The 24974-nt window shown below is 43.0% G+C and overlaps 1 protein-coding gene across 1 annotated transcript in view; it reads left to right on the forward strand.

Annotated features, from left to right (window-relative positions):
* The window catches only part of LOC311234660 (stromal membrane-associated protein 1-like), a gene marked incomplete at its 3' end in the record, with an annotated part of 396934 nt that overhangs the window by 329757 nt on the left and 42203 nt on the right, over nucleotides 1-24974 (forward strand). Inside the window, exon 8 of the mRNA XM_084321905.1 lies at nucleotides 1424-1560. Within this exon, the coding sequence (XP_084178031.1) occupies nucleotides 1424-1560 (137 nt within the window). The remainder of the gene's footprint in view (nucleotides 1-1423; nucleotides 1561-24974) is intronic.

The raw sequence follows: 24974 nt of genomic DNA on the forward strand, positions 1-24974 counted from the left end.
TTAATTTCAATATAGAATATTCGTTGACAGCCCTACAAGTACAATTAGTTACTGCACACTACATCACCCCTGAGTGGAACATGGAAAGCCAAACTTGCCCCCACTGTACCGAAAACCCGTACCGAGCCGTGACTTAAAAACCGAGGTACATACCGAACCGTGGTTTTTGTGTACCCCTAGTATAATTAAATTGAATCCAGTCTAAATAAAAATGGTATTCCTAGTTGAAAATTATTATTAATGTTGGCAAGTGCAAACCTGGCTTTCATCAATCAGCTGAGCTAGCTAGCTAATATATCTAACATCCTGTGTGTCATTCATTATTATTACATTGCAGTATTATATCTGTATTATATCGGTATTATAATCAGTATTATATCGCTATTATATCGGATGCACAAAAGATTTCAAAATATCTGCATCGCCCGTTGAAAAGCCCTTATCATGTGTGTGTGTGCGTGTGCATGCGTGTTTGTGTTTACTATTGTGTAACCTTATACATTGTACATAAATAAGTTGAACTTAATTGGAACCTATCCTTGTGTTTGCTATTTTATTGAAATTATGTTTTTAAGTCGCAGGAAACTACAGCAAATGTCTTTCTTTTAGAAGACCCTGGGGAAATCCATGCCAGGTATAAAAATAAACGTGTATAAAAACCTAGCGGGGCAGTCGGAGAGGAAACCCTTCATCTGGATAACCGCGACCATGTACGCCTACTGTTAAAACGTGTTATTTTCCTATATTTAATTCCTGAGCAAGACGCTTCACTAGAACTGACCTGTGTGTCGCCTTCCACCTTCTGAACCACCATCAGACAGCAGCGTGAACTCACTCACTCCCTCCCTCAAGAACTGGGACAGCTCCGTTTGTGAACCATTACGATGCACCTGATAATGCAGTCCATTTAACGCGCCACGTCCAATTACACTTCCACAGCTGTGACAGCTCTCTTAAGTTGTCACAAGTAATTGTATTTCACTTTTGAAGCAAGTGAAAATAATTGCCCGGTTTGGATTATCTCCTTCTCTAGAGGCTGTGTGTAGGATAGTGCAGTGAGAAAGATGAGCTTGCAGGACCAGGCGTGTTGTTTCAGGACCAGGTGTGTTGTTTCAGGACCAGGTGTGTTGTTTCAGGACCAGGCGTGTTGTTTCAGGAACAGACGTGTTGTTTCAGGACCAGGCGTGTTGTTTCAGGACCAGGCGTGTTGTTTGGCCCAGTAGTGACTAGATACCTTGGATAACCTTTGACCTCTGTCAGTGATATGGAAAGGTCTATATTAAATCACTCACTCTCTCTCTCTCTCTCTCTCTCTCTCTCTCTCTCTCTCTCTCTCTCTCTCTCTCTCTCTCTCTCTCTCTCTCTCTCTCTCTCTCTCTCTCTCTCTCTCTCTCTCTCTCTCTCTCTCTCTCTCTCTCTCTAGATGCGCCGGTGAGCGGACCTGCGCCAAGCAGTGGGAGTGTCTCCGACAGTGCTGAACCAGTCAGTGATGACCTTGACATCTTTGGACCAATGGTATCGAACCCTCTACCGTCGTCCAGCAACGCACACCTCACTCAGGCATGAGAATAATTTATTTCCTTTTAACACGCACGCTCCCACACACACGCACACGTGCATAGAAACACACAGAAAGTCACACATGCACACACTCACACACACACACACACACACACACACTTTCATCATCTGCTTATCACCACAGGCAGACTGCAAGCACATGGAGTCTGTGGAGAATATGTGAACACAGATCCACACACAGACACAGAGTCACACATGCATGGACACACATACACACACATACACACACATACACGAGTCACACATGCACACACACACACACACACACACACACACACACACACACACACACACACACACACACACACACACACACACACACACACACACACACACAGTCACACATGCCGGTATGCACGCAGGCATGTATCAGAACGAGCTGTCATCTCCAAGGTGTCTCTCTCTCTTTATATCTCTCCTTTGTGGAACTAATTTCACCAATGTCCTTGGAGAGTTAGAGAGAGGCTGGTATGAGAGAGACACAGGCAGGTAAGAGAGAGAGAGACTCAGGCAGGTAAGAGAGAGAAGGAGGGAGATAGACACAGAGTGACAGAAGGAGAGAGAGAGGGGGCGTGGAGGGAGATGGAAATATAGAGAGAGAGGAGAGAGAGGGAGAGACACAGAGCGACAGAAGGAGATAGAGGGGGGTGTGGAGGGATATGGAAAGAGAGAGAGAGGGGAGAGACACGGAGCAACAGAAGGAGTGAGACGGGCGTGGAGGGAGAGAGAGGAGGAGGAGATGAAAGCTCCAGGTCCCTTTGGTTATCTTCTATTGCCTTCATTTCCTTAGTAAATACAACCAGCCTATAAGCTCACCTCCTGTGTGTGCGTGTGTGTGTGTGTGTGTGTGTGTGTGTGTGTGTGTGTGTGTGTGTGTGTGTGTGTGTGTGTGTGTGTGTGTGTGTGTGTGTGTGTGTGTGTGTGTGTGTGTGTGTGTGTGTGTGTGTGTGTGTGTGTGTGTGTGTGTGTGTGTGTGTGTGTGTGTGTGTGTGTGTGTGTGTGTGTGTGTGTGTGTGTGTGTTTTAACGATACATTTGAAGCACCGGGCGATGCGATACGATTCACCCCCTGTTGAGATACGATACGATTCGATACGATTTGATTCAACATAATGCGCTTCGGGGCGATACAATGCGATTCAACACGATGCAAAATAATGATAAAATTTTATGGTATGACAGAGGATTTGGTTGTATTCCTTATGCAGCTTATATTATTATTAAAAATAAAATAATCTACTGTAAGACAATTTATATAAAAACTCTTGGGTGCCTAAGAAGACTTTTGCATAGTACTGTGTTTTCTATCCACTTTAGCTAAAAACACAAACACACAATGTATATATACACACTACTGTGAGACAATAATAATCACACACAAAGGGATAATGGTTTATAGCAGACTTAATGATTTTATAATATTTCAGATAATGAAATTAAATGTTTATCATCAACTATCCAGTTAGTATTTATACTGTGTGTAACATTTGGCTACTTTAAATCATTGGAGAGAGAGAGAGAGAGAGAGAGAGAGAGAGAGAGAGAGAGAGAGAGAGAGAGAGAGAGAGAGAGAGAGAGAGAGAGAGAGAGAGAGAGAGAGAGAGAGAGAGAGAGAGAGAGAGAGAGAGAGAGAGAGAGAGAGAGAGAGAGAGAGAGAGAGAGAGAGAGAGAGAGAGAGAGAGAGAGAGAGAGAGATCGAGAGATCGAGAGATCGAGAGATCGAGAGATCGAGAGATCGAGAGAGGCGTGGAGGGAGAGAGAGGAGGAGGAGATGATCGATCGATCGATCGCTGAGCAGGATTGCATTTTGTCAACACAGTTGGAACCTGGGGGAAGCGATATAAGGAAACAAATTGCCAATAAATGTGAAGTTATCTTTGAACCTGTTGTCAAGCGTCTTCAATATACCCCCGCACCCCTCCTCACTAATGGAGCTGGTGTTGCAGAGTCACGTTAGTTAGTTAGTTAGACGCTGTAGTTTAGCGTTAGCTGAACGGCTAACTGCCGTTAGCCAGAGGCTACTAGCGCAGTTGATCAATTCTATTCATGTCTCCTCCTCGACTTCCACTGTTTGTTGTTGATAACTGTGACGCGTCTCTTGCCTTCTGTAGTAGCGAAGCAATAGTATCTGCTGTGTGCAGTCACAGTGCACTGCTGACAGAAGTGGATGAGAGGAAATGATATGAATGCATCGGTTTTGACCGATGCAAAGACGCTACAACAAGATGCATCGCGAGTTCAGCTTGAATTGTAGCCGATGCGGACTTATTCCACCGGTGCACTCGCATCGTGAATGTTTATGCCGGCGGACCGATGCAAATCGATGAATCGTCACATCACTAGTGTGTACGTGTGTGTCTTTAAGCATATGTGTGTGTGTTGGGATGAGACAGAGAGCAGCAGTAGAGACGATGACATGATGCTTGGTGCATTCCAGATGTTCCCCTCCTCATCTTTCACTCTCTCTCTCTCTCTCTTTGTGATGATAGATGGATGAATAGAGAGAGAGGAAGAGTGGGATGAGAGGAAGGCAGGTTGAATGAAACATTAGTGGGGAGGGGATGATTTTCAAATGTCACTGCACACACACACACACACACACACACACACACACACACACACACACACACACACACACACACACACACAGTGAAGAAGAAGGATTGGGCTCCATGGCTCCTAGCAGCTCCAGCCTCCAGGGACCAGAGCACGCCGCTGCTCAGACCCAGGCATGAAGAACAATTATGGGTAGCTGTGCCTGCCAGCACCCCCTCACTGTTCTACCTCTCCTCTCTTCCCCTCCCATCTCTCTATACATCTGCCTCCTACTCTCTCTAGCCCACTATCTATCTCTCTCCCACTCTCTCCCTCCCTCTCTCTCTCTATCCTACTCTCACTCTATCTCTCTGTTGTTGCTTGATTCCCTTCTCGCTATATTAATTGTTCCTCAAATCTCTCCTCTCTTCTCCTCATACTCTCCTCTATTATCTCCTCGTCTCCTCTATTCTCATCATCATATATGCTATCCTCCTCCTCTTCTCTTCTATTATCCTCATCATCTCTTCTCTTCTCATCATCTTCGATTCTCCTCATCCTCTCATATATTCTCTTCTCCTCATCATCTCTTCTCTTCTCATCATCCTCCCATCTCTTCTCCTCTCTTCTCCTCATCATCTATCTTCTTTTTTTTGTATTTTATTTTTTTATTCTTTTTTAAACAAACATATAAACAAACATGACAACACACGATAAGATATACAAGCATTAATTGTCAGGGCACATCCAATGGGATCACCTTTTGGTTAGTTGTTTTATATAAGATATACCCATAATACCTGTTATCTAAAAAAAAAAACCTACATACATATGCTCAGCTCGAACCCCCCCCCCCTCATCATCTATCTTCTAAATAAATTATTAAATTATTAAATTATTATTATTATCCTCATACTCACCTATCTTCTGAATGAGATGAAGTTTCAACATGCAACATAAATAAACCCCAACTCCCCCTGCAGACACTTCACCAGACGAAGCATCGTATTCCCCATCTCTTGTAAAGCTGCCCATTTGAAAGCCTGTTAACTAACCAGCCTGTAAACAAATGCAAACTGTGGCCAGCCGATTACCCCTCCACCATTACAAATACAATGAAATATTATAAATGATACTGTCATATCTTTTGAAGTGTTCCTTAACCACATACTTAACCGCTTACCCCACATTTAGCATAAAACGCCTGACGATTGCATAGCCAAAGTAATTTGCAATATATTATACTTTATACTTATAGCACATGCATGAGTCGTGTCTCTTTTGAAAGGTAACATTCTGACGTTTCTTACACAATAAAGAAGAAGAATCTGCTAATGTAATAGAGAAACAGAGGTTTGAACACACTGAAATAAAATATGTGCTCCTTACTTTTGTGTTGACTTGTTGCCAGATGCCTGTTTTTGGGTTCCAGATGAGATGTAGGAGCTTGAAAACATAACGGTTCCATTGCCTGAAGTCTTACATAGTCATACAGTCTTATCCCACGGATAATTAGTTTTTTAGAAAGGTTTTTGTATGTAATGTGTGTACCGCAATAATTCAGCGTGATTATCCAAAATGGCCGTCCGCTTCAATTAATTCAGACATGCGAGTCAAAACAAAGGACTCTCTGGAGCGTAACAGTAAGAAGCATTTTGTATAAAAGTATTCTGTACTTCTGTATGACAACTATTAAAGAAACTTGAAACTTGACTTCTTCGTCACCTTCCCCCACTCTCCCGTCTGGGATCGCTTTCGGAGCAGACGCTCCTTGGCTACAATGGTGGTCAATCATTTTGGCCATCAGCGGTGACTGGTCAGTTCAAGACCATTTACAGCCGGATGTGGTCACTTGACGGAGCGGCCTGTCAAATGACACTCTCCGCATATTTCGTCTTGTAACCCGAGACCCGTACCACGCAATAGTTTGAGTGTGGTGGCGATCGAAAGGCGGCAAATTAAACTTTTGAGCTGTGTATTGGTTGATCTGCGAAAAATGCAGCCCGGAGCCGGCAGACGAGAGCAAAGTGCTGCGATATGCGCACGTCCCGCGCACGGGCGTGACGGCCCTTATACAGGCCGCCCAACGTTAACCTCTTAAGCCCGGAGCCCTATTTTCTGAAAATCCGCCTAAAATACATACCTAAGTAAATGGAATATTGCTCCACTTCTACAAGTACCATTTGCATATTCTTGGTATCTACGGACATCTATGGACCTCAATGAATGTATTCCCATTGTCAGAAATATTGTGTCTATTACTAGGCTTGCTTAAATTGTGATGAAACAAAGGAGAATATGAATTGTGATTTTTCTTTGCATCTTTGACAGTGAATAACACCACTGATCTCGTTCAGTACCTTCTTGAGATCATGTGTACAAAAGATCTAAGGAAATTAATAAAGGGAAAATGATTAAACATAAGGTTTTGTAGATACAGTACTGAATTATCCCATCCGGACCAATGCCATTTGAAATATTATAGAATATAGAATAGCAGGCTTATAAATTACCTTATTATAGCCAATTCGCACATTAATGGATTGTGCCAAATCTTATATTTCAAAGCCCAAGTTCAATTTGGATTTAGTATCACCAGGCGTGCATAAGAACAGATAATGAAATCTACTGTATGTACAGTCGCTTTTTTATTTTTGCCAGGGTGGCACCATTTTGAAACTAATTTCAAATCTAATTGTTGCTACATGCTAAAAATAGGGAAGAGAAACTAACTGTGCTTCAATATATACCAATAACGTTAAGTTTTGTGGTTTATTATCCAGAGTAATAAGAGATATTAAAAAAATTCATACAGGAGTAATTAGCTTGAAACCCCATAGAGGCCTTTGGGAAGTGTCGTTCGGAAAAATTCCAACGCTCATTGAAAGCTCTCGGTGTCCTCTACAAAACGGCTGCAAAGACACTACAATTCCCGACGTTCAAATTTTCCAAAATGGTCGACTTTCGCAAACTAAACAAGACCAAAACGAAAATCTATCTAATAACACTTTAACCTATTGGTAAACTAACGTATTGATGATAATATACAGTATAACTGCTGTTGTGACATGGTTATGATGTTTATACTTGAATACGTTTGAAAAATAAAACGATACTTTAGTCAAACAGTCTGGAGAGATTGATTTACTGTATGACGTGGTGTAATTTTTGGACCGGTACCGGTCTCGTCGGGCTTAAGAGGTTAATGCTCTCAGCAAATATCACCACTGTCCAATGGATTCATCCTGCCTGTTCAATGTCCACTTCCAGCGTTGTGCCTCAGGTCCCCGTCCACAAATCTCTTCGCTTCTCCAGACTTGGTCTCCATAATCCACTCTGCAGCACTTTATACGCCTGCTGACATTTCACAAGGGGCGGGGCTGACATATGGAAGACACATACACACGCACACACACACACACACACACACACACACACACACACACACACACACACACACACACAGAGACCTTCACACACATAGAGACCTTCACACACATACACGCAGGGCCGCCTGGGAGAAATGCGAGGCCCTGTGCGAGATTTAACGCGAGCCCCCCCCCCCCCCCCCCCCCCCCCCCCCAAAGGTTAAAAAAAAAAATTTATATATATATATATATATATATATATATATTTTTTTTTTTTTTTTTATACAGTCAACATATTCTTAAATAATAGCGCTGCCCGAGGCGGGGCATGATACAGTCAACATATAGCAAAAGAGAGAGCGAGAGAGAGCTCCCGTTCTACAGTCAATATACAGTGTACAGAGAGAGAGAGAGAGAGACACATTGGAAAGAAATTGAAATGCTATTTGGCCCTAAACAGAGAGTACACAGTGGCAGAATACCTGAGCACTGTGACTGAAGATCCTTGAGCACAGCCTAGCCATCGAGAAAGGCCGCCATAGGCAGACTGTGTGTGTTAGAAAGAGAGAGAGAGAGAGAGAGAACATGTGTGTTTGTCATGTGTGTGTGTGTTAGAGAGAGACTAGAGCATGTATGAGAGATTCAAAAGGACAAAGATCAACACTTAAATCCAACAAGAAGAGGGTCTATACCAGAGAAATCAAAGCAGCAAGGAGCCAATGGCCGACATCAGCTAAATAGGCTAGCCAGGTACTGTGACACCAGGCCACACACAGCTTTGGCCAACGGCCCAACGCTACCCAAGCTACACAAACGACCATTCACACACAGCACATGTCGTATCTCCAAATGTTGTGAAGTAGCATATGTTTTGCCTGGAAAAAAACATCGTTATTAACAAAACATTCGGGAGGGGAAGGAAGGAAGAGTGGGGTAATGTCATGACATTTTCATTAATCTTACCTGCACGAGGAACGCAGGGCGAAAGGCCGCAACACAGGTCTCCACGTTGACGAAAGGCCTCTCGCTGTCGGGACAAATAAGCTATGGCCAGAGCCTTGTCATGGTGCAGGCCCGACTACATCTTCTGTCAAAGATGATGTCGTAGTCAGAGTGCCAGGGCCTGCTATTCTCAAGGCTAACTGATAGCATCAAACGAACGTTCCCAGCTGACGCTAAACAGCTAACTGGCTAACAGTTAGCTCAATCAGGCACCTGGCTGTATGTAGCCGCATAGCTTGCTTCTGCGTTAGCTAACAGCTAACAAGCTATGCGGCTACATACAGCCAGGTGCTCTCACCAGGCACACACCGTTAGCTACTAGTAGTACTATATTAGCTAGTCGACCAGTTTGGCTCCAGAGAGAGAGAAAGAGAGATAGGTCAGGTCCACGGCGGGAATATAATCATAGGTTGACTCACCATAACGCAGTATCAACGCGGCGCCAATGGTAAAGTTGGAAGGAGACTTTCTTGGCCCACGGTGTAATTTCTTCTTCTTCGAGTACTTTCCGGCAGACTGGACACCTTTCGGTGTATTGCTGCTTAACAGATTTATCTGCTCACAAGTTCTCTTCTCCTTCTTTTGAAAATACATCCACTCGCCTCGCCTCGCTCCTCTGAATAGGTTAGCTAACGCTAGTTAGCCTTTAGCTAAGCTAGCTACTAGCCGACATCATCATGGCTATACCATGACAAGGCTCCCGCCATTTGTCCCGCTAGCGAGAGGCCTTTCGTCAACGTTCCTTGGTGACCGACCGACTGATAATGACCGACCTCTTTCTTCGTCTTGGCTGGCATAACTAAGCATAATAGTCAAAAGCTGCACGCGCGAAATAGTCAAACGCAGCTGACTCACGCCGGCGTACTACACATGATGTAAGTAAAACCACTCCCTTCGTTGAAACCAATAGTATGTCTGCTGCAGAACCCCAGAGGCTGAGCTCCAATAGTGAGTATGTCTGCAGGACTGCAGACCCAGGAACAAGTCAGACACATTCTACAAACGTGTCTAATGTGAAATATATAAGCATATAAGCAAAACTAGATTTTAGGTCTGTGATGAAAAAGGGCCTCGCGGGAAGGGGGGCCTCGCAAAAAATAAAAAAAAAATATAAAAAAAATAAATAAAAAAAATAAAATCTTTATTTTTTTTTGCGAGGCCCCCCTTCCCGCGAGGCCCTGTGCGACCGCACTGCTCGCACACCCCCTGAGGCGGCCCTGCATACACGCACAGAGACCTTCACACACACACACACACACACACACACACACACACACACACACACACACACACACACACACACACACACACACACACACATACACACACACACACACACACACACACACACACACACAGAGAGACCTCCACACACGTGAATGCCTTCTACAACAGAACTGCGTTTCCGCGTTCCTCTGATTGGCCACTGACCCCACGTGACCCTACCCTATTACACGCCCCCTTATCGACGCGCGTTATGCGACGCTCTACAGCTCTTTCGCTGACTTCCTCGCAGAACAGCTGTTTCCGTATTTATAATATTGGAGCTGTAATGTTACCAGTCTATATCTGCTAACGTTAGCATTAGGTAATAACCGGTTTAAAATGGAGTGTTGGGCACAGCAGTAGTAAGTATAAGTACTATATCCCCTACAGTACATATAAGTACTATATCCCTCTACAGTACATATAAGTACTATATCCCCTACAGTACATATAAGTACTATATCCCCCTACAGTACATATAAGTACTATATCCCTCTACAGTGCATAGAAGTACTATATCCCTCTACAGTACATAGAAGTACTATATCCCCCTACAGTACATATAAGTACTATATCCCTCTACAGTACATATAAGTACTATATCCCTCTACAGTACATAGAAGTACTATATCCCCCTACAGTACATATAAGTACTATATCCCTCTACAGTACATAGAAGTACTATATCCCTCTACAGTACATATAAGTACTGTATCCCTCTACAGTACATATAAGTACTATATCCCCCTACAGTACATATAAGTACTATATCCCCTACAGTACATATAAGTACTATATCCCCCTACAGTACATATAAGCACTATATCCCCCTACAGTACATATAAGTACTATATCCCTCTACAGTACATAGAAGTACTATATCCCCTACAGTACATATAAGCACTATATCCCCCTACAGTACATATAAGCACTATATCCCCCTACAGTACATATAAGTACTATATCCCTCTACAGTACATAGAAGTACTATATCCCCTACAGTACATATAAGCACTATATCCCCTACAGTACATATAAGTACTATATCCCTCTACAGTTTGTTCATAGTTAAAGACAGTAGAGGTTGAGTACTTTATTAGCTAAAGATGTTAAGTTAGAGTGTTGTGTTCATTCATAGTTAGACATTAGAGGTTGAGTAAATATCTAAAGATAAATTAGATGTCAATGTTTTGGTTTGATTGTTTGTACTAGTAACGTTAATGCTAGCAGAATAGACACAACGTGAGGTAATCACCATCCATTTTAAACCGGTTATTACCTAATGCTAACGTTAGCAGATATAGACTGGTAACATTACAGCTTGGCGTTAGCCTAATGCTAACATTAACGTTATCGTTAATGTTGTTATTGATTGATTGATGAGTCTGCATTTAATACAGAGGTGCTGTCGGCATTTAATACAGAGGCGCTTCACATCGCTCACAGCGCGGCGTTTCCAATATTATAAATACGGAAACAGCTGTTCTGCGAGGAAGTCAGCGAAAGAGCTGTAGAGCGTCGCATAACGCACGTCGATAAGGGGGCGTGTAATAGGGTAGGGTCACGTGGGGTCAGTGGCCAATCAGAGCAACGCGGAAACGCAGTTCTGTTGTAGAAGGCATTCACGCCCTCCACACACATACACACACATACACACACACACAGAGACCTCCACACACATACACACAAAGAGAGACATCCACACACATACACAGAGACCTCCACACACATACACACACACACAGACATACACACAGAGAGAGACCTCCACACACATACACACACGGAGACCTCCACACACATGCACACATATCCCTTTTACACCAGCCAGGCTCCGTGCTGGAGCCGGTTCCCGAACGTAATCTCGCACCGGCCGGCGCGTTCAGACCAGGATTAATTGGTTCCGAACGTGACAAATCGGTGCTCAGCTGGCACAAAAAAAAATTTGGTTTTTCCTCGCGAACCGTGACATCATCAGTGGGCGTGTCATATTCGAGGCTGTGAAGACGAGTAAACCGGGGAAAGTAGCGAGTCAGCGTGCGAGCGCACACACAAAATAATACACGCACACACACGCTGTATACGTCAGCGTTTCCGTTAGCCGGTAATTACCGGTATTTGACCGGCAAAATCTGTTGAAGTCCGACATATTTAATCTCTCCGGTCATAATGTCCGGTGAAAATAATTCCCTCTAAACACAATTAGATTATTTGAATTGTATTAAAATAGGCTAAAATTAAATAGCCTATGCGATGAACGAAACAAACAATCATTACATAATTTTGTTTCATCGTTGCTTCACCAAGCAGCCAGTCTAATGATGACATCCTGTTGTCAGCGCGAGCTGGCTGCTGATATATTTGCGAGAAGCATCCATCTGCCGGCCGGCAGGGTGCAGTACTCCAATTCAGCCATTGGCAATTCAGCTGTTGGGTGGGGGCGCTGCTGAGCGGTTTCCAGACCGGACCTAAAAACACTGCTGCTCCATGCTTCACGTACTGTAAATATATCAGCAGCCAGCTCGCGCTGACAACAGGATGTCATTATTAGACCGGCTGCTTGGTGAAGCAACGATGAAACAAATGATTGTTTCGTTCGTCGCATAGGCTATTTAATTTTAGCCTATTTTAATACAATTCAAATAATCAAATTGTGTTTAGAGGGAATTATTTTCACAGGACATTATGACCAGCACCAAGTCGTTGGGAGGTGGAGATATACATCACGCAAACCCACGATAATGTTGCCGTCTCTCTCTGCCAAATTTCTCAGTTCTTCGCTTGATATAATTAATACAAATGTCCAATATAACGGAATTCGTTAGCTCATAAAAATGTGATTATAACAGACTGCTGTTTATTAAGGTCGGGCAGACTGCCCACCGACACCTCAAGTCGGCAGCAGCACGAAGTCTCGAGGGACTTATTTTATTTGGAATATATTAATGACTGTATATACGCAAAAGTAGCCTAGTTTTAAGTTAAAATATTATAAATGCCTTGATGATGTCATTCTTTATATAGGCCTATCAATTGTTTTTAAGCTCAATAAACTCTAACCGGAATTTATCCAATTTGTCCGGTAGATTGAAATCTACCGGACACTCAGACCTGCAAAAAGAAATTCTAACGGAAACCCTGGTATACGTTTGAAATTAATCGTTCCAGCAAAGTAGGCTTCTATTATTCGAATTACTTGTTTTAATGGGTATCATAGTAGTAAGTCCTACTGTAGAACATGACATATTAGCATGACATCTGATTTATTAATGCCAATACTGGACGACAAGCGCAATTGACACTTGAAAAGTGTAAATGATGGATTAGTCAGGAGCAGGTCATGACGGCCCGTATAGCTCAACTGGTTAGTGTACTTCCTGTGGAGCATAGTCTCAGGTTCAAATCTTGGTTATTATTATTATTATTTTTTGTAACGTTAATTCATTTATCCACTCTGGTTGATAAGATAAGATATTCCTTTATTGATCCCCTTGGGGAAATTCAGGCATCATAGCAGCATGGGGGATGGGGGGGGGGGGGGGCGGTACAGGTAGTTCCAGTCCAATTTCGAATTGCAGCCTCCTGTAGGTGCTCTTTGAGGGCGGTTTTGAAGATGGGTAGGGATTCACATAATTTTACGGCTGTGGGTAGGGTGTTCCACATTGTTGTGGCATAATTGTGAAACGTGTTTAGTCCCTTGTTTGAGCCGAATCTGGGTTGAACATGATTTGTGGAACTCCCTCTGATGTTGTGGTTGTGGAATTCACTGACCTTTGGGAAGTATTTTGACATGTACATGGGTACCTTAGTCGTGTAGTGTATCTTGTAGACCAGGCCCATTGCAAGCTGCTGTACTCTGTCGTCTACTCTAAGCGATCCTATGATGTCAAAATGGGCAGGGGTGAGGTGGGTTTTAGGAGTAAGGTCAAGCAGTAGTCTGACAAGTTTGTTTTGTGATGTGTGTAGTCTTGTTTTAGTGCCTTTGAGGTGCTTTGGTACCATGATGAGCATAGTCATAGTACCCTTGAATGAGTGCTCCGGTTAGAGTCTTCAGGGTATTCTTGCTTACCAGAGAGGAGATCTGGTACAATAATCTTCTTCGTTGGTTGACTTTTTTGATTACATTGGTTGCCATTTTGTCAATGGTGGTCAAGGTGGTCAACGGTACATTGTTTGCCATTTTGTCACAGGAAAGAATTACCTCTAGGACAATATTGTCCCTGAGTTTGTTATTTGATCCAAAGAGAATGGACTCTGTTTTACCCAGGTGTAATGATAGTTTATCAGTGATCCAGGTGCAGATTCAGAGATTCAGTTCAGAGCTGAGGGCTTTTTCAACCTGCAACTTGTTCTTGTCAGAGACCAGCAGGGCTGAGTCGTCCGCGAACAGGAACAAGTTCCAGTCACAAGCTTATGACATGTAATTTGCATAAATTAGGAACAGTAACGGTCCTAGTATGCTTCCTTGTGGAACACCGCAGCTCACTGGGGGGGGGGGTAGTGTACCTCCCCCATCTGTTCTCTCAGCGACAGTCACAATCACATGCACCAGATTTTCTCCAGAGAATCCCAGCCTCTCCCTTTCTTTCTCTCTCTCTTCCTCTCTCTCATCTCTCTCATCTCTCTCTTCCCCCTCTCTCTCTATTTCTCCCTCTTTCTCTCTCCCTCTCTCTCTATCTCTCTCTCTATATCTTCCCCTCTCGCCTTGTCTCCTCTCCCTCTCTTTCTGTCTCTGTATCTTGCTCTTCCTCTCTCTCTCTCTCTCTCTCTCTCTCTCTCTCTCTCTCTCTCTCTCTCTCTCTCTCTATCTCTCTCTCTCTCTATCTCTCTATCTCTCTCTCTCCTATCTCTCTCTCTCTCTCTCTCTCTCTCTCTCTCTCTCTCTCTCTCTCTCTCTCTCTCTCTCTCTCTCTCTCTCTCTCTCTCTCTCTCTCTCTCTCTCTCTCTCTCTCTCTCTCTCTAAGGGAGAGAAGGATGACATGTGAATTTAGTCAGATTCATGAACAGCAATAACACTAACAGAGATAACACTACTGATTTACACACTATACTGATTTACACATTACATTACTGATTTACACATATTATACTACTAATTTACACATATTATACTACTGATTTACACACATTATACTACTGATTTACACACATTATACTACTGATTTACACACATTACACTACTGATTTACACACATTATACTACTGATTTACACACATTATACTACTGATTTACACATATTACACTACTGATTTACACATTATACTACTGATTTACACACATTACACTACTGATTTACACACATTATACTACTGATTTACACATATTACTACTGATTTACACACATTACACTACTGATTTACACACATTACAGATTTACACACATTACACTACTGATTTACACACATTACACTACTGATTTACACATTACACTACTGATTTACACACATTACACTACTGATTTACACACATTACACTACTGATTTACATATATTACACTACTGATTTACACACATTACACTACTGATTTACATATATTACACTACTGATTTACACATTATACTACTGATTTACACACATTACACTACTGATTTACACACATTATACTACTGATTTACACATATTACTACTGATTTACACACATTACACTACTGATTTACACACATTACAGATTTACACACATTACACTACTGATTTACACATTACACTACTGATTTACACACATTACACTACTGATTTACACACATTACACTACTGATTTACATATATTACACTACTGATTTACATATATTATACTACTGATTTACATATATTATACTACTGATTTACACACATTACACTACTGATTTACATATATTACACTACTGATTTACATATATTATACTACTGATTTACACACATTACACTACTGATTTACACACATTATACTACTGATTTACACACATTATACTACTGATTTACACACATTACACTACTGATTTACACACATTACACTACTGATTTACACACATTACACTACTGATTTGCACACAGTATACTACTGATTTACACACATTACACTACTGATTTGCACACATTATACTACTGATTTACACACATTATACTACTGATTTACACACATTACACTACTGATTTGCACACATTATACTACTGATTTACACATACTATACTACTGATTTACACACATACTACTGATTTACACACATTATACAAATGTACACACATTACACTACTGATTTACACACATTATACTACTGATTTACACACATTATACTACTGATGTACACACATTATACTACTGATTTACACACATTATACTACTGATTTACACACATTATGCTACTGATTTACACACATTATACCACTGATTTACACACACTACACTACTGATTACACACTCTTTATATTCCTTTATATCTTCGTCAAGTTTGCGGACGACACAACTGTGGTGGGGCTCATTAAAAACAATGATGAGTCCCACTACAGGGACGAGGTGAGCCAACTGATCACGTGGTGCGTGAACAACAACCTAATTCTCAATGTGGAGAAAACAAAGGAGGTTGTTGTCGACTTCTGGAGAGCGTACAGCCGCACAACCAGCACCCTCCACTGACCATCAGCGGTGCAGTGGTGGAGAGAGTGAGCAGCACCAAATTCCTGGGTGTGCACATCACAGAGGACCTCTCCTGGAACACCAACAACACATCATTGGCGAAGAAAGCTTAACAGCGCCTCTACTTCCTCCGCAAACTGAGAAGAGCTGGAGCCTCTGTGTCCATCCTGTGCTCCTTCTACCGGGGCACCATCGAGAGCCTCCTGACCAGCTGCATAACCGCGTGGTACAGCGGCTGCACAGCATCCTGCCGCAAGACCCTGCAGCGCACGGTCAGAACAGCGGAGAGGATCGTTGGTGCCCCCCTCCCCTCCCTCCAGGACATCTACAATACATGCCTGGCCCGCAAAGCACTAAGCATCGCGGGCGACATCACCCACCCCTCACAGCGCTTTTTCACTCTCCTGCCCTCCGGGAGGACAAGGAGGAGCCTCCGAGCTGCAGGACCAGCAGACTGAGAGACAGCTTCATACACCAGGCTGTCAGGAAGCTGAACTCTCTCCCAGCTCTCCCCCCTCTTACTCTGCCACTACTGACACACACACAGACACACACAGAGACAAACTGCCATTTTACAAACTCACTGCCATTATTTTGTTTATTTATTTAGTTTACATCATATTAGTTTACTGCCATATCCATCATCTCACTGCCACTTTACTGCCATTATCTGCCATTATTGTATTATTGTATTTTACTGCCATTATTTATTATTCATACTTACTATGTACCACTGCTGCTAAAAGTTTTGCACTAAGTTCTCGTTTACCTCTATATTTATTTACATTCACTCGTACATTCACATTTTTTTAGCTACTGTCTACATTGTATATAGTCCTGTATACTGTCCATATGTTACTTTATTTTTATATTAGATCTTGTTTTTTATATACACCGTGGGAAGGGGGAAACGCAATTGAATTTATCTGTATGTCTTGCACATTACGAGAGGTGACAATAAAGCTGACTTTGACTTTGACTGACTTTGATATCTATATCCTCTCTTTGTATTTCTTTATCTCTATCATCTCTTTATATTCATTCATATCTCTATCATCTCTCTTTATATTCCTTTATATCTCTAGCATCTCTTTATATTCCTTCATATCTCAACACTAGTTTTGTAGCTTTCTTTATTTATCTCCCCCTCTTTATCTCTATCTATCTCTCTATCTCTCTCTCTCCCTGGCAAGCTTTGTTGTTGTTTTCAATAAAGGAACACAAACACACACACACCTGCTGTCTGTACAGGACACACAGCTTAGTGTGATTTTACACTGCAGATGGTGTGTCAGAGGGGGAGTGTGTGTGTGTGTGTGTGTGTGTGTGTGTGTGTGTGTGTGTGTGTGTGTGTGTGTGTGTGTGTGTGTGTGTGTGTGTGTGTGTGTGTGTGTGTGTGTGTGTGTGTGTGTGTGTGTGTGTGTGTGTGTGTGTGTGTGTGTGTGTGTGTGTGTGTGTGTGTAACCTTGACATTGTTTGTTTGTTGATGTGTGTTGATACATGTTGATGTGTATAAACATCTGCTATGCATATGTGACCCGGCACAGTCTAGGCCATCTTGTTAACACATTGACGGCCACAGGGATTAGACGGGCCCATTCTATAAGGCCAGTTTATCATAACAAGGTTTAACTATGCGTGAGGGTGTTTGTAGAGCTAAATCTATATTTTAAATTATTGATATGTGTCCATTCTCATTGTCAATTGACACTATAAACCTTCCCTTCAATATGCCTTAAAGAAATAATTTTTTCATCAATACGTTCCCATTTTATAGCGTGATGAATATGAGCGTTATATGGGATTGGTCTGGTATAATTCCTGCAAGGCTAGTTATAAGGCGCTAAGCTAATAACATTAAATCGATTGGCGTTTCGGCCATACACAAGCTAGAGATAAAAATCTAAATGCATTATGATCGATATCGTGTTCCACCATGAATGCATGAAAGGTCGAACCAGAGAGCTGTGGGGTCGAAGGCCCTCTGGGAGATAAGAGTGGCGAGCGGCTTCCCACACCCACAATCCCTACCTCCCCCACCCAGGACTTGGCTTGTGCACTCCCCCCCACCTCCCCCCCCCCCCCCCCCCCCTTCCTCTGCATTGGCGCTGCACTGTCGGCTGCCTCGTGTGAGGGATCACTCCCCCCCCCCCCCCCCCCCCCCCCCCGCCTACAGCCCTGTAACAACCCCAACCCACTCCCCCCTCCTTCCGTAAATGGCGCTGCCTATGACGGCTGCCAGTCTGTTTGCGGTGGTGAATATGCATATGTTTGTCTCAAGGCTCTGTACCATTATTACTATCTAAAATGTAATAATTGTGGAATATTACTGTAATGAGCTGTATGTGTATGATCCAAGCGTCCTATGATCCTCATAGGAGCATAACAGAAAAAAGCATTCCATGTGAAGGTATTCTGTATCTTTGCATGTCAACTAATAAAGAAACTTGAACTTGAAGGGGGGGGGGGGGGGGGGAGACGTCGTTTCTGATTATTGATTACCAATAACGGCATTCATTATTGTAGCCTCATTCACTGATCGGCTGGTTGGCTATGATAACAAGCCCTGATCAGCATGAAATCTACGTGAAATCGTTCTTACATGTGGCCGGTTGGATCCCAAAGAGGATTCCCCAGTTATTGATCGCCATCTGGTAGATCGATATGTCCATTGGCTGATGCTATATTCCTTTACTGCATAGTGAATTCCGCGTCGCAAAAAGTATTCCGGGCTACAGACATAGCTTTAGGCTAACAAAAAAGGCCACCCATGATGAAAAAAAAAAAGTGACACCGGTCTGTAACAGGGAACACTGCATTATCGAGACAGCGTCACTACCAGGATCTGGCCGGTAATGCACTTTTCCGAATCTCAAGAGTAGGGTATATCTGCAGTGCCGCTCCGTGGCATTGAGTAGGTTATTAAAATGCAATAAAAGCAAAAACAAGCTTATCACGTATATATACATGGTTGGCCCTTTAACACTTTGGATGCCAGTCTGTGTTTTCCTTTTTACCCCCTTGATGCCCAAACCCACTCCAATGTTAACTTAATATCGCCTAATCTATGTTTTAAATTATGGCTATGTGTCTAATCTGCCCGTCGCTTATCAAATACTCATTTTCCAGTCAACATTGTCAAGGCAGATTGTTTTTTTATCGCTTCATTTCCGTTTGATAGCATTTTGAAAATCACTCGTTTTCACGGAAAAAACCACACATGCCTATGATAATCGTCTTTTACTGGAATATTCCAGAACGTTGTCATTTGTCGCCCTATTTATGAATCGTTTTCAAATAAACGCTAGATGATCGATTGTATATGTGTGCGCACATTTACACACCGCGCGCTGATAATCGCTGCTCTTATTTCCTGATGGTTTTTACAGTGAAACGGCAATATCACATATAGTGGAAACGCTTATATCTCCGTGAAAACGAGTGATTATCCTAAGACTGATAACATAGATTCCTTACCTGACATCAGATGGTATCCAAATGGTATATTCCAATTGCTGATCACCATTCGAAAAAATCGATAATTGTATTGATCCAGCGTGTGTACAGTATAACACATGATCCGCGTGGCTCAGCGGCTCCAGAATGAACTCTGGTAACCCCGGCTGCATCAGTGAGACGTAAAATGTGGAGTCAGAAATCCTTTAACCCATTCACTTTCATTGAGTCCAATCCAAAAGGGTGATTTACCATCTGGGAGACGATAGGGGGTGCTTTTTTCACATCTGAGAGCCTGGGGTGACTGGAATATCCAACGGTAGGCTCGCTTGATGCAATATGATTTCAGATCGCTAATAAAAAAAATTTAAATTAAATACGAGAATTCTCGTGAGTGGGCATTCAACCAGCAGGGGGTAAACCCGAGAAATCTCGGGCGTGGCATCCAAAGTGTTAAGCATGGCGCCGAATCACGTATATATACGTGGTTGGCCATGAATGTGTTAAGGAGATCACGATTCCTCAGAAAACCCCAAAATGTTGCGCAATTCAGAAATAGGTTGAGATGAAGATATTTGCAATTTTGAGTGCTTTGAAATGTTCTCTATATGTCTCCTTATTTGCAAAACTTAATACGACTTGTAAATGTGTTAATTATTGTTAGACAGTATTCTTTTTCTCGCTGTGTGAAAAAACTACAGTTGTGTCTCAGGGGAGTGGCTACTGGCTAAGTAAATACTTTCTGTCTCAGGTGTCGGAGAGGAGACACACAGAAAGGAGAGGAGTCACACCAAAATCCATTCAGAGACAAACATGAATATCTTTGGAACCGTTTGTGTTCAATTGTTTCTCCGTCGCTAGGAATGTTAACAATTAATCAAAGATTGATTGATCGTTAAGGATTTACTCGAACACATGACATTTACTCGATCAAACAATGATATGTTACAATGTTGTCGGTCTCTTATTACATTGTAGCCGTCAGTAGAATGGTGTATTTTCAAAGCATGTTTCAATGAACAGATAGAGGGCGCAATATAACTATGATGAGGAGGGAACTACCTCCGTGTCTGGAAAAACACGAGGGGAAAACACGAGCGACGGCAACTTGCAAAGTTAAGCAGGCTAAGAGAAGCGTTGCTTTTGAATTTAGTCTGTTATTTAGTTAGGCCTATTGGACATTTTCGTCTATATAAGTAGATTTTTAGTTTATGTTTATTTATTAAGTTAATATAAAACCGTGTTTAGAACAGTGTTGAGTTGGTTAAATACATGCTTTTGATTTCTTTAACCACTTTCGACGGCCCGCCCTCGTTTGACAGCTTCCCGCTGTTGGCTTCGTTAGTACAGTTGGTTGTTTTCAGCGTTTTATGCGCGTAATCTGTTATTTAGTTAGGCTTATTGGACATAAGTAGTTTTTTTGTTTTTGTTTATTTATTAAGTTAATATAAAACCATGTTTAGAATTGTTTTGAATTTGTTTGCAAACTGACAACTTTGGTAACATTGGTATGGTAACATTATAAAATTAAATAACTAAAATGTTTCCATATACTGTATTATGCAGTTAAATGTAAACAGCAAACATGCACTGTCCCCATAGGCCATATGTTTTATGTTATATGATGTCAAACAAAAAGGTTCAATAAGCTTCCAAAACTGAAAATCAGCTGAACTGAATACCATCTCCTAGTGTGAAAATACAAAATAAGCACAATGTAAAATACAAGATAAAATAAAACTTGAGTCTGAAAGGTCATATGCACCTCTTAAAAAGGTACTCAAGCTCTATTTTCAAGTTTTTCTTCAGAAAGATTAGTTTGTCCACATTGTCAGTGTTGAGTGCAGATCTGTTGGCAGTAACTATGTCACTTGCTGTGGAGAAAACCTGCTCGCTGGGGACTGACGTGACAGGTACAGGCTGATAACGACGTGCCATTGTGGCTAGATTACGATAAACACTCATGAGCCTTCCACCAGGCAAGCGGGTTGGAATCGATTGAAATGCACTCCTTTGCCATATAGGCATGCACTTCATCTTTCAACTGCTGCCTCAAATCAGGCTGGTTCCCCTGGTGAGTATTGAAGAGTGGGCCAAATAGTTCTGCCATGGCTGGCGGCTGGGTGGCCCAGCGGAGATTGCGCTCGTCACCAATGCGAGAGACTCCGGTCTCGAATCCGGGTGTCAGCATTGCCTCCGGCTTGGGCCAGCCGTCATACTAACTCGTTTGGCTGAGTTAGTGGGTCAATGGGTGGTAATCTGGCATTGTGGACAGCGACTCCTACAGGTCAGGTCAGCGCGCCTGCACAGCAAAAGACAGGAAGTGGTGAAGGCAGCGTGACCTCCCACGCGTTACACTTCACCAATGAGAGTCCGCGCTGTCAGGTGAAAAGAGAGCCACTGGCTGTCTCCGCATGTGTCGGAGGAAGCATGTGGTAGACCTCAGAGCTCCCTTGACACAGCAGTAGGGGGCACATGCGCACAACGACCAGGTAGGGGAGGAAGGAATTGGCAAAACGACTAAATTGGGAGAAAAAGAGGATACAAAATAAATAAAAAATTCTGCCATGGCTGACCGTTTTGGAGGAGGGGAAGATGCTGCCTCTGATGTTGCCGTCACTGGCAATGGAGTGGCCTGTGATGATGTTGATGGACTGGCCTCTGTAGTCTCTCTGATCTCACCCTGCACTGCCTGCAGTATTAAATGACACAAACAACAACAGTTAATTAGTGAGTTCAGTGAACATTGTAGGCATTAGGCAAGTGTATTTGTATAGCACAGAGGCAATTCAAAGAGCTTTAGATAAAATAGATGAAGGAAAAGAGCACACAGAAATAACAAAGATTATAAAGTGAAAAAGATAAGCTTCATGTAAAAGAGCAAGCAAAATGCATTGCATTAAAATAATCAAAACAAGTCAAATAGAAAGATGTTTTACACAATTAAAGGAAGGTAACAGTAATATGTTAAGTTAAGACATGAGAGAAAATATCAACCTTAGTATAAAATGTAGAAAGTGTTCTATTTTCATTCCTAAGCACAGAATTTAGAATGTCTCTACACACAGAAGAATCGGGATTTATCAGCCATGCGTGCACAGGTCGTACGCACACTCCATGTTGATAAATACCAATGGGTCTCATTCTCCAACATTTCCCAAAGACTTCTCTTGACTTAGGGCAACCATCTTGGGACCGACTAACATAGAACCGACGACAAGATCACTCTGATTCCCCAACGCGTGGGGAAGCTGTCTTAAGTGGCCCAAACAATCCCAGCTGGGATGCCGCGATGAGGAATGTCACTATGAACGCGCGTTCCCGTCTAGGTCACTTGCATACAAGACCCGCCTCCGAGAGCTCCTTATAAGCCAGGCTCTGTGCCGTGTGCAAATGAAATTGCAAAAAGTCGAGAGTTTAGACACACCTGTCCAGCTCATTAAATGCAGCTGATGCGATGCAGCCATGTAAAAATTGTGGCGGAAGCGCTTTGCGACCGCTCAAAATGAGATTAGATTAATGTATTGTCATCATATATACAGGCTACTACAGCTTGTGGCCACCTGCCGCAGCGCGCGTGCACACACACACACACACCCTCCCCACACACACACACACACATGCTCGCAGTACTGTATAGTCTATGTGCGTAATGAATGAACCCAGTAGGCTTATATTATTCTAATGACTTGTTTTATTAGGAAATCACAGATACTGCACTGCCTATAGTAGTGCAGTCCACCAGTCCGCTGCCCGACTCTGGCGGCCTTAAAGTGGAGATGAAGCAGTGCGATAAATACATATTCATAGCATCACATTAGTATTTAGATAAGCCACAGAAGAAATCACGTTATAAAAATAAGCAGTTTCTAAGAAAAAACTATTTGTTGTGCGCATTTCTGAAGCATTTATCATTATGGGCCATTTTGTTGCTGACGTCATGGGGCTTGTTTGGTGTATACACTGCTAGTTAGCTGCCTATAGTGAATGGGTCAGTCAGTAAATAAAATGTTGCCTACAAAACAACGGGACCGCGGTGGTTCTGTTTGTATTGCTCCTGGCTGTTCAAACTAATTTTACCATGTGAGAGAGAGGAAAGTTGGTTAATTTCCACAAACTACCAGTGAAAAAAACAGTGTTGTTGGCATGTTGGCTCAGGCTGGCTGCACTCAGGCGGCGCGACCAGCCTGTTGGACAGGGAAGGAGGATCTGCAGCTAACACTTCATTGCCTCGGATTATGTTGTTGGGGTGGGATGTTTGTCCAGAAGACCACTAATCAGCTGAAGCCGGACGCGGTTCCCTCAGTCTTCGACAGACAGACCGGCCCAGGCAGTTCAGCGTCGCGGAGCATTCAGCCTGCTGGCTACCTAGATCCACTTCAACCAGCGTCGCGGAGCATTCAGCCTGCTGGCTACACAGCTTGTCGGTGTGCTAATAGCCTCGGCAAGCTAACGGTAGCTGGCTACACAGCTTGTCGGTGTGCTAATAGCCTCGGCAAGCTAACGGTAGCTGGCTACACAGCTTGTCGGTGTGCTAATAGCCTCGGCAAGCTAACGGTAGCTGGCTACACAGCTTGTCGGTGTGCTAATAGCCTCGGCAAGCTAACGGTAACTGGCTACACAGCTTGTCGGTGTGCTAATAGCCTCGGCAAGCTAACGGTAGCTGGCTACACAGCTTGTCGGTGTGCTGGAGCCTCGGCAAGCTAACGGTAGCTGGCTACACAGCTTGTCGGTGTGCTGGAGCCTCGGCAAGCTAACGGTAGCTGGCTCCAGGCTATTAGCACATCGACAAGCTGCTGGAGCTCCCGACGCTCGGCTGGTTGAAGTGGATCTAGGTAGCCAGCAGGCTGAATGCTCCGCGACGCTGAACTGCCTGGGCCGGTCTGTCTGTCGAAGACTGAGGGAACCGCGTCCGGCTTCAGCTGCAGATCCTCCTTCCCTGTCCAACAGGCTGGTCGCGCCGCCTGAGTGCAGCCAGCCTGAGCCAACGTGCCAACAACACTGTTTTTTTCACTGGTAGTTTGTGGAAATTAACCAACTTTCCTCTCTCTCACATGGTAAAATTAGTTTGAACAGCCAGGAGCAATACAAACAGAACCACAGCGGTCCCGTTGTTTTGTAGGCAACATTTTATTTACTGACTGACCCATTCACTA

The sequence above is a fragment of the Notolepis coatsorum genome (assembly GCF_963971535.1).
Source record: "Notolepis coatsorum genome assembly, chromosome: 9".
In the NCBI taxonomy this organism is placed as follows: domain Eukaryota; kingdom Metazoa; phylum Chordata; class Actinopteri; order Aulopiformes; family Paralepididae; genus Notolepis; species Notolepis coatsorum.